This window comes from Triturus cristatus, chromosome 9 (assembly GCF_964204655.1).
Source record: "Triturus cristatus chromosome 9, aTriCri1.1, whole genome shotgun sequence".
In the NCBI taxonomy this organism is placed as follows: domain Eukaryota; kingdom Metazoa; phylum Chordata; class Amphibia; order Caudata; family Salamandridae; genus Triturus; species Triturus cristatus.
Window position 1 is genome coordinate 621,013,057 of NC_140592.1, and position 11,787 is coordinate 621,024,843.

At 42.8% G+C, this 11,787-nt stretch overlaps 1 protein-coding gene across 1 annotated transcript in view; it reads right to left on the reverse strand.

Annotated features, from left to right (window-relative positions):
• LOC146798400 (putative transcription factor Ovo-like 1) overlaps positions 1-10,370 on the reverse strand; it is a 40,031-nt gene extending 29,661 nt beyond the window's left edge. Inside the window, exons 1-2 of the mRNA XM_085627958.1 lie at positions 10,220-10,370; positions 1,951-2,134 (exon numbers count right to left, since the gene is read on the reverse strand). Coding sequence (XP_085484084.1) covers positions 1,951-2,134; positions 10,220-10,345 — 310 coding nt within the window. The 5' untranslated portion in view covers positions 10,346-10,370. The remainder of the gene's footprint in view (positions 1-1,950; positions 2,135-10,219) is intronic.
• Between the last annotated feature and the right edge of the window lie 1,417 nt (positions 10,371-11,787).

Genomic DNA, 11,787 nt, shown 5'->3' on the forward strand with positions numbered 1-11,787 from the left:
CAAATACTGATCGCAAGCTCACATTCCGATTTGGTAACAGGTTACCGAATCACAATTTGGCTTTTGTACATTTAAAAAAAAAATTTGCAGCAGCAAATGCCCCGATTCTGCCGATCGGGCCAGTTGGGCCCTCAAAAAAGGTTTTGTTCATATGGCCCTACATGTATATCCTGCTCCTTATCTATAGAGGTTTACAGCAAATGTGTAACCCACTAAACTGTGTACCAGGACAAGAACTGGTAACCTGCATTTTGCAAATGATCTCTATAAAAACAGGAATCCAGTGGGTAATGTATTATATAATGGTTTTGAACATGTGCACAGGAGATTACATGCAGTGCTCGGCCACGGGCACATGAAACCCCTCAGATATATTAAGATTGAAACCTATGACCATTTATTTCTAGGCAGATCTGTGCAGAACTGGCAAGTCCATTAACCGCCTGAGCTTTTTCCCAGATTATAGACAGAATTGCCAACTAGATAGAGCTCTGAAGCTGTACCCTCAGTTGTAATCCACTCAATTGTTTGTATATCTGGCCAGCTTATATACCTGGCATGGTAGCTTAGTCGTTAATGTATTAAACGTGACAAACTAATGGCAACCCAAAAGTCATTGGTTCAAATCTTTCTTCATCCTGTCAGTCTTCTAGGGTGAAGAATAGAAGCATTACTGAATTGTCTAATAATAACTCATAATAACATTGTTACTAAACTGCAAGAATGTAGCAGCAAGCTATTTGTAAAATACAAGTAAAGGCTTGGGTACATACATATAGCCTTCTCCAAGGATGATAAATAAACATCAAAATTCCCATTTAAATGTAATTGTCAGGCTAATTGGCCCATTGTCAAACAGTTTAACTTGAGTAAGTGTGACAATAAAGAACATGGCACATTGGCCTATGAGATGTGGGCACTCCTGTAAGATCGACAGGAACAAGCATGAGCTTTGCAAAGGTGCCAAGCCTTATAGGACATGTAGCTGTCCTGGGAGATTGGATGAAGACCTCAGGATCTGCAATTCCAATTAATAGGTTCGCACACGCCCTCCAGTCCCTACTCCTATTGTCTGCTGAATGAGGTCCTGATATTCGCCTTCTCAGAGGTGCTTAGCAGTAAAAGAATGTAAATGCCTGGGAGCCCTTGTGAATGGGAGCTTGCTTTGTCAGCAGGATATGTTCAACCCCTCTCTACTCCACAGCAGCACCTGTACATTCCTGCAAACAACTGGAATCAACCTTTCCTAGATGGGCTTTAGCAAATCCCCCTGCCCCAGGACATTCTTATTATTGAGCTCAATGGCACATTGTATACATTTTTTGCATAATGTTTTAAAAGCAGCATATTACAGAAGCAGTCTTAACTGGAGGCCAATAAAATTGCAAAATCTTGTAAATGATTGGTATTTTCCTGTAGTAGCAAAGATGTGTAAATGCCCAGAGATAGAGTCACAATGTGCCCCTTGAAATTATTCACCAATCATAAACTGTGTGTGCCGGTCACAAACAAGATTCAACCATTTTGGTTTATTTTGTCACATAAGAAATGTAAAGGTTTAATCTTTTTTTTTTATATGTGGCAAAGACTGCGTCCTCTGAACTACACATTATACCACAAACTATGTCTTCGCTTACTCCATCCATTCCCTCCCCACAAACTAAGCTGAAATTGTTAATGCCTTATAAGTGTCTTTTTAAAGTGCCATTCAGGGCCTATTCCTTTTACAAATTTAAATGAAAAATATTCTGTAAAATGCACTATTTGTCCCCATTGTCTCCAAATGACCTCGGATACTGGGGGAATAATCACCCGAGCCCTACTAACCAAGGTTAGGCTTGCTCTATCCCATTTCAGGAAGGTATTTGAGCCCTGCACCTCTAAATGTTCACCAGCCACTACTCGTGTTGGCGTGTACTTTGTATTGGCTGTGCAGTACAAGTATCATACCTGTGTGAGTCCTCATGTGCCTCTTCAGATCAAATGTGTCATTAAATCCTTTGCCACAGTATTTGCAGACATGCTTCTTGATGGAGCTGTGGCACTTCAGATGACGGGTCAGCATGCGCTGGAGCGGGAAGATCTTGCTGCACACATAGCATACAAAATGCCCTTGATGGTGGAAGCTTTTACACTACAAAAAAGTTTGTCAGCACAAGACAGACGTGAACCAATTTTCAGTACACAGGGTCATTCAGATAGTGCATGTTCTAAGAAATGTCACATGCATCACAATGTACTAGAGAAACAAATCCAGTAATCGTCCATTGCCCAGCTTTTTTAGGGTAAAGTTAAAGTTAGGGAGGGCCGACTTTAGCACGGGTGGCACCTGGTGCAACAATCTTTGTTGGTGCCCCCCCAAACACCTCCTTTTCCACAGATTCCCTCACTACTATCCTGCCATCAGTGCCCCTCATCTCACCATAGCCCCTCCCTCCAATGTATTTGATTTGTTTTATAGTGCTAATCATACCAGTGTACGGTATCTGACCACTTCTTATCACACACACATTATACAGATAATGAATCATACATGTGTAAATCAGTTTATAGGAAATGTTACATAAGACTATTATGACTACACAGTGTAGGCAGTGGCGGCTGGTGACATTTGAAAGCAGTGGGGCGTAAAATCATTCTCATACTGCACCGTAGTGAGCGAGCGTAGTGAGCCGGAACAACCTAAGGGGGGTTTGGGGGATTCCACCCAAAGAAAATTTTGAAAAAAAGAGTGGACAAATGGTGTATTTTCAAGCAAATTTGAGAAAGCAGGGAGGTCAAATAAAGCAATTGTGAAAGTGCAGTTATTACATTAATAAAGAGATGTCATATAACATAGGTATCTGCTTATTCAGTATAACCACAGAGCTTCATAACAGACTTCGAGATACAATGCATTTCTGAGTACAGACACGGACATAGCAGCAACTGCACCAGACTCTGGGCCCCCAGACCAAACTACCATGCAGCAGAGAATGCATTTATTTCAGTTTATATTTAGATACTATCTAGATACTAAGCTGAGCCGTCCAAAAGAGACTACAAAACTTACAAATTACTAATTTAATTATACCCTGTCAAGTTTTGTAGTCTCTTTTCTCACTCCATCACCATGTTTGTCCATGAACCCTCAGACATTCAATTCAATCCAATTAGCTTTATTCGGCAATTAAGTCATAAAAGCACATTTACAAACATTACATATAAATACATATAAATTATCTAAAATATTAAAATTACAATTAAATATGTAAATAGCCGTCAAGCTTGGTTACTTTTTTTTAAAAAAGGTAAATAATAGTAAGACATGAAAATGAGGCCAGCCCATATCAACTTATAATATACAGGCGGCTGCTAGACGTAACTTTATTGACCCGGTACTTTAGCTGTATACCTGAGGTAGTTACTGCAAGAGATATTTACTATGCTATTTCACGGGGGGGAAAATTGACGATTTACCTCAGAGCTTTTGTTCTTATACTCCAAGCCCACCCCAGAAACTTAGCCACTGCTATACATATTGGGGGAGCAGGATCTGTGCACAGAATGCGAAGGGCAATAGCATATCTTCTGGTACCCAAGAGCTTACAAATAGGTTGTAGCCATTTTTTCCGGGGTACCACGTACATTGGACAAAAGAATAATACATGTCCAATGTTCTCACATACTTCAACACATCTATAACATTTATCATTATTAATGCCTTGCCTCCTCCATCTGGAAGTGAATTCCGCAACGGGTAGTGTTCCCACACGCAACTGAAAGTATAACTTGCGGTCAGAAGTTTTTTCAATAATGTCCCAGTATTTCTCTAACTGGGGATGAGCTTTTAGATCAAGAAAGCGGGATGTTAAATGTGTAGAAAGGCCTTGGGTGGTTTCCAACTTGTAAACCCATTCCCAATACATCTTTTTCAGATTTTCTTTAGATGGGAAAACAGTGTTTGCTCTCAGACATTCAAATTTCGGGGGGCACACATAGAATATTGCAAAGGAGAACTGTGCTGATGAAAACATAGCTTATTGCTGGTCTATAAGGAATCTTCCTCAAATAGAGCGCAATGGCACGCTGTTGGCTACAGACAACGTGGTGGTGTTAGCGTGGTTTCCATGCGATGGAGGGCTCGCGTGCTAAGTGCCAGAGTCAGAGCAGACGACACTTTTGTGAGGGAAGTCATTTAATTCCTTCTAATTTCCTGAAGACGTGCAACACAGAAATATTGGGTCTCTCGCACGACCACAAAGAGATTGTCATATTACCAGCAAAGTTTAAAGAAACGTTTACAAACTCTGAAGTTATAGCTTCAATACCACAAGCCATAGAGCACAACAGAGGTTGTCTTGCATTGGTGTGGCGTTTCCTTGTACAGTTTTCACCAGGCATTATTTTGATACATTTATGCTTTAGAAAACGTTTTGTACTTTCGCTTTTCTTGTAAATCTCGATTCAAGTGCAAGCACCTGTTGGCGCCTAATAAAGGATTTTCGAGCCCAATAAAATATTGGCCTATGAGTCGAGATAACTTTCAAATGGAGCTACATGTGTCAGTGTCTCCCATACAATCCGCTCACATTCTAATATACCGACACCTTTCAGAAAGTGCTTGAATTGAAGTAGAAGCAGATAGAAGCGGCGACGCCTAGTAAAGGCAGTTTCCCACTCATCGGAGGTTTGGTGGATATGGCGGACAGGTATGATCAAGGCATGACAGTGCTAAGCTGCACAGTTTGAGAGAAGCCATCAGTGCTGTGTTTGTGATGACCGACTGAGCATATTGGTAGTGCTGCGGTATATGAAAGAGCGGGCAGTATGTGGATGTGCTGCTACAAGTCGTAAGTCTTCAGCTCTGACTGAACCCGACCGCACTGTCAAGGCAGCCATAACAAGAAGACCGAACACAGTTACATGATGACCGGAAATTCCGGAACATCACTCAGGGTCAGGGATGCGAGCCTTCATTATTAATATTCACTCATTACCGCGGCGCTGACCTTTCCGCCTGCACTCGTTCGTGGCTGTTCCTCACATCTCTCTGGGGTCAGTCACTCAGATCTCTGACACTGAGATAATAATGCATCGCCCGGCGCCCTATGCAAAGCCGTCTCGTCTCCATACATGAGTTGAATGAATGGTTGTAGTTTTTTTGCAGCCACGTTATCTTATCAGCTTGTTATACTCAGTCTTGTTTTCATCTCGAACATGCCATAGTGAATCGTTCCTCTCAATTATTAAAGCGTTTGAGTGCTATATTTGGCGCGGTGTGTTTTTACGGTTTTCACGATTTCACCAATCGAGGCTCGCAATATGTGCAGGGGGGGTAGCGTGAGGCAGGGGGGGTGGCGAGGGGAGGGTGGGGTTAAAAATACAGTTAATAAAAAAAACGGGGACACTTACCTGACCGCCGGGTCCGCGCCGCATCTGCTATGTGTTCCTTCCTGTGCCGGGGTCCGCCGCCGCTTTGGCGCCTTCGCGAGTGGCTGGTGCCTGTGGCCATAGGGTGACTCTGTATCAACGTCAGCCAGTCAGGGGAGGAGGCGGGATCTTAGAACTAGAAGAATGTTCTCTGAGCTAGCTACGTGACTACGTCAGATCAGGGCGAGCCGAAAATCCGACCGAAGTCCTGGAAAACCAGCTGCTTCAGGTAGCGCCTGCTTGCCCTCACCACTGCCTCACAGACACACTCTGCACATGCGTGACTTGGGCGATATTGAAATCGAACGAACGTCCACCACACGTCATGCGCAGGGTGTGTGTGTGTTTGTACAACAAGGCTGGGCTGCACTGCAGTGCTAACACTGTTTCAAGGAGTCTGTCTTAGTGTCTTGTCTTCCTCCGCTCCGACCCCGATCCTCGTCCGTCCGGAGGCTGGTGGGGCAACGCCCCATTCGCCCCTATGCACCAGCCGCCCCTGAGTGTAGGACTCACATGTCACACGTACTGCATATGTTTTAAGAGTGCTTTCGTCTGGAGAAGCACAAACTCTGGATTGAAAACAACGCGGTAGCTGAGATTGACTCTACTAGTAAGAATCTATTTTTAAGCAAACACACCTTTTCTAACAACATTGGGATAATAAAACACTGAGGGAAAAAATTACATTTTAACCTATGCCATTGAGTTTGCATGCAGTTCTTTGATGATGGCAGTTCAGAGCTTACTGTGCTATATTAGGTGTCAGGTTTCGCGGCTCTCTTGCCTGCTGTTCCACGAACATAGGCTTGTGGAGCGACATCCTCACTTCCGGGTTGAGCGGGAGCGGTCTAGTCGTTCCAGAAGTCAGCGGAGTGTCACCAGCGCTTCCGGGGGAAACCGCTTATCAGCGGCGGCTTTTCTCCCGGCCGGCGCTTCGGATTAAAGACCTTGCCCTCGCTACCTTTGAGACCCTGATACTTGTGAAGCTCAGTCTCCCGGACTCAAACCTTGCCGTGCACCGTCTCCACTGCTAGTACTCAGCAGGTCCGCGGCGCTGCCGCCCGTTGGAGCTTCGTCGCCACGCTGAGGCACCCGCAACCTGTGAAGTTGCGCTGTCCCTGCAACATTGAACTCGCGCTGAAACGCCTGCGAACTAGAACTCGAGCTGAAGCGCCTTGCCACATTTCTACTGCGCTGAAGCGCCTGCCGACTTTGACACCACGCCTGAAGCGCCTGCCAACTTTGACACCACGCCTGAAGCGCCTTGCCACAATTGAACCCGCGCTGAAGCGCTGGTCACAGGGAAACCACGCTGAAGCGCCTTGCCACATTCCTACTGCGCCGATGCGCCTTGCCACAATATACTCGCGCTGAAGTGCTCCTTCCTTATTTCCGTGCTAACGCACCTACAGACAACACTTCAGACCAGTTGCATCATTGTCGATCCGGAACTCTTGGTCAGCGTGGTGTGGATTGGTACCTCCTTATTTACCCTTATTTACATAGCACGGACGTGCTTCTATTCCTCAACAGTCACCAGTGTGACAAGTTGGAGGAGTCCTTATTTCCGTTTTACCTATAGCGCTGGAGCGCTTGCTGAACCAGCGGAAGCAGTCTGGTAGCTTACTCTCTGGAGGAGTCACGGAGGTGAGTGGCCTTCCACATGTGTGCATGGTATGAATGGTCCCGATCTGATATGCGGTAGTAACCATTTGCTTGTCTTCCTCTACAGTTGGGGTTCCCTGTCCACCCACACAGAGGGACATTCACCATTCCTCGTGATCCGCATCTATCTTAATTGGCTACCATCCCGGCTCCCATCCTTGTCCTAGTTTGTAACACAGCCAGAGTGGGATAGGGTGGGAGTGGGGGCGTTAGCTCCTGCCGTCTCTGCGAGATATCTCCACTTGTAACAGGTAACTCGTGGGGAACCTGACATTAGGATTGTGATTTATGAACTGCATATAACAAAAGGATCTCTGTGACAAAAGCAGTAACCACTGATAAATACAGTTCTGTGATCTGCATGGGTAACATCCTTTGCAGCAGACGTATTCATCCTTTGCTCTGCTTTATAATGTATCAAAACTGTCCCTGGACAAAACTCTGATGTCTCTCCATTGCGTACATTAATCATCAGTTAACTTGACATTTTTATTGTTTCCTGAAAATTGCTGCTCCCACAAGGAACTCTGCAAGTGCCTTTAAAACATAAGATATTTCAAAACATATGTGTCCCCCATGCTTGTTGTCCAATACCAGGCCAGAGGGTAGGAGAAAATGCAGAGTAACTTTAAGGGGAAGTAAGGAAGGGGATCGCCCAACCATTAAGCAAAACTTATAAAGAGAAAATGGGTAAAGGTTAGGTTAAGGCAAGGGGAGCATGGAGATCACATACATAAACAAAAAAGGAAAATGTGAAATTTACATCAAATTTCTCAGCAAAAAAACAAAATGCTTGTCAAAATAATACAAAAAGAGGAGCCTGAGTTTACTCGCCTATGATACATTTTTAATGATTATTGATAAATTGGGCCAAAATACACCGAAAAATCCAGCATGTTATAAGCTGCATCTCTCAGGGTGGATACATTTTTTTAAAGATATTTTGTTAGTATTTATTTGAGGATAATCTTAAACTGATGAACTAATGGAGACAATGGAAAATCGTATGATTTGAGGAGGAAGTGGTGAATACTCCATTGGAGGATTCTACGCCAATTAAGAATCCTATGGCAGAATTATACCTGTGGTTCTATCCCTGTGATGGATGAAATTCCAGCAACGGTTTCTCCATTTGTGGAAAATCCGCCACCTTTAGATTGGGATCTTCTTCCACAAACCGTAGAACTAATCAATTACCACCAATCTCTACATCAGAGCCTATAGGTAAATTGTGGTCCAATATTCTATCACCCCTAGTAATAACTACAGTTGTACAGAATCATTATTAGAAAGGGGTTCAAAGTATAATTTATGTGATGGCAGCTAGTGCATGACAAGAAGTGTTTTTGGTTCATTAAACGGGCTAGAGATTGCAGGTGAGCCTGATGGTCCAGTAGATGTGGTTATAGAGTGCTATTGTCGCCATATGGAAAAGGTTTTCCTTTGGTTCCTAACCTTTTGGGATTTTTGGAATTTGAGCCTGGATACGGATTGGGTGTGATTTCCCCAGAACATATTACATTTTTGGGCATATCTTGCAGGACTGTTTACTAACATGGCTTTCTGGATGATGAAGCCGGTCATGAACAGCTGAAAACCTAGCTTTTCTCAAAACTTTAGATAGTTTGCGTTTCTGCCTGTCCAGTCTAACCGTGCCAGGATTCACTGTTCCTGAGTAGCTACATGTCATACAAATATTTAATCAATAAATCATGGGTATGAAGCAGTGAAAGCTTGAGCAGGATAAAGTTGAAGTGGTAGTGGAACTTGAATATAACATTAATCAGACTTAAAACTGATTGGAGTAGTGCCTTGACGTACTAGTAAGATGTTTCTGGCAGGCTGTCAGTAGAGTATTATTCTAGCCTACATGAGATACAAAATGACTTTTACCATTGTCAATTACTGGTGTCAATAAGGTTAGGTTGAAAAAGAGACCGAGCTGGAATCAAGGTGCTTATGTCTTTTTGGAGTCCCCGGTTTGAAATGAGAGGGGGCTCCAGACGTGGAAGGCAAGGCATTTGGCATGCGGTGTGAGAGAATCGGATATGTATTCCAATGTCATCCTAGGTTAAACATATAGTACAATGTTCTCAATCATGTATGTATGATGGAGAGGCATGATATTAGGCTGAAAATGATCCTTCTAGGTGGCACTTTTAGGTACAGCTGATCTCATTGGAATACTGGTGTCTACTGATGTCTTGGGTGGCAAGAGAACCTTAAGGTGCTCACTGTAAAGGTTGACAATCATGGGAGAAAGGAAAGAGGTCTGAGGGATTTGGCATGCCCTGGGTAAAGGATGGAGGTCCAGAAGGATTCCATTTGGACAAAGTGGTGTCTGTGAGCCAGTAGTGAGGCAAATAGCAACTTGTTCTTTATGCATGTAAGAATGGAAAGGGTTTAGGGGAGTTCTCTGGTCCCAATCACGTTGAAGGCCCTGATCACTTAAGTATGATGAGGTATGGGGTTTGAATGATCATTATTCAGGCAACTTCGGTGGCAATATATTATTAATATTTGTATTTTTAGTAGTATTAGTATTGTTATTAACAACAAAAACAAAACAATAAAAATAGTAATAATAAGTACCAAAAAAAAAAATTTGACTTTCAAAAATGGCAGTCAATGGGAGACGATTGTGATGAAGGGTTTCATTTAGGTTAAATCTTTGATGAAGTTTGCAGCTCACATGGCATACAGTCGTGCAAATTAAATGTAACCATTCCTCACTTTCTAATCCTGTGAGTGCTCACCTTTATGCCCAGACCTCTCATCTATCTGCGGGACAAACCAGATATCACATCTAGGACAGAAATTTTTGTTAATTGCTCATTAGTACCATTGGGCACTGCCCTTGCAACCTATCCTTTTAGCCCTCATGAATAAAACAACAGGAACGCTCTTTGTCCTTCACCAAGTACCTCAGCAGCAAGTAGGAGGCCGTGGAACTCATTGGTCACCCTTTTGATATCCTAAATGGCTAAAGTATGTCTGATTTCACAGCTGCTACATCTCAAATTTGGTAAATCGGCCTCCATGATTTAAAGCTGCCTGTTACAACGCATTTCCATAGTCCAGCCAATGGGAAATCAATCAACTCAAAAGTTACAAAAAATCAGTAGAACATCTTTCCACTTACTTTGGTCCTTGAAAAGCTGCTTTCATCAATGGGTAACTCATCTCGATGATTATGTGAGGAATCACTGTCAATTTCACAGCTCCATGAGCTGCTTCCATCCCCATCGATAACCACCTGTGTTGCCATATTCTCCTCCGTCACACAGTCCAAAGAGTCTGCCACTAAGGAATTAGAAGAAGGCACAGTGCTATTGACACTCAAGACTGTGACATTTCCATCCACAAAACAATGCTGAAAACAAAGCTAAAAACATGTTTATTTTACAAAGTTCTTCTGTCCTGATGTCTGAAAATTGCCACATAGTTTTAGCTGGATTTGATGAAACCCTGTCAACATATCAATTGTAGTGAAGACACCTAGTGTCAAATTAATAATTTGTGCAGTACTCAGAGATAGTTTATTGTTGCCTGCAGCTTCTTGTGTTCCTAGTGTTTCTCTAAGGATTTAGCCAACATGTGTTTCGCCCTTAGAAAGCGAAGTGGCTTTAGGGTTTTCTCAAGGCTGAAAAAACATACATGAGGCAAAGTGTGGTACAGTGTATTACTATTTTCGGTTACACTGTGAAATATATTTTTACTACTTCATAGGTTATGAAGAATATGGTTTATATATAGACATGCAGGTATGGGCAGTAGGTGTCTGCACTCTGCGATGCAAGTGACTGATTATATGAAAACAAGCCTAACTAGTCTCCCTGAGCCATTGGGCAAAATACTGGGATATACTATTTCTAAATGTAGTGGGCTATACCATGAGTAGACCAGCACCGTGGCCAATGCCCCTCTCAACATATGACCTTCATAAACAGCAAAGAAAGTAAGATCATGCTATCACCTGGGTTAACCCAGCTCCTCGCAACCCTGCAGGAACTACTAGACGCATTTGGGACTGATCTCAGCTTCTTTGATCATGGAAGTGAAAAGTAAGATCAGAAGTTCCCCATGTCTGATAATTGTCATTCTAGATACAGGAGTGTTGAGCTGGCAAAATTAGACAAATTAAATATTATCTACAGGTACCCTGGAGAGATATGCTACCACATTTCAAATGCATGTGTGTTTGCATGTGTGTATGTCTATTTGTGTATTCTGGGAAACGTATACCTTTGTTATCTTGGTGCTTTAGGAAGTTTTGTGTACAGAGTTAACTGCATATGCCTTGGTGTAAGCGGAAGAGATGTTTGTGTAGGGTGGTGCATGTCCCTGATCAGATTGTCAACAGTACAAATGTCAACTGTGACTAGGACTGCATTGCATCCAGTAAACGTCCAAATAAACATAAATTCGTCAGTGCATAGTCTTTTTAAGTAGGAACAAAAATTACAGAGCAAGAAAATAGCCTTTGAGCTTAGGCTACACGGAGGGTAATAATGGAATGGCCCAGAAGGATAAAGATGATTATGTGCAGATGTCAGGGATACCAACATTTAAGAACACTAAAGGGAGATTTTAATGAAATAAATCAAGGGAATGTAATTTCTCCATTAACTTGCATTGCAGTGGAGGACGTTTTAGGCAGAAGAAAAGTTAAATTGACAGCAATTTGTGTTCTGAAAAATTGTGACTCCC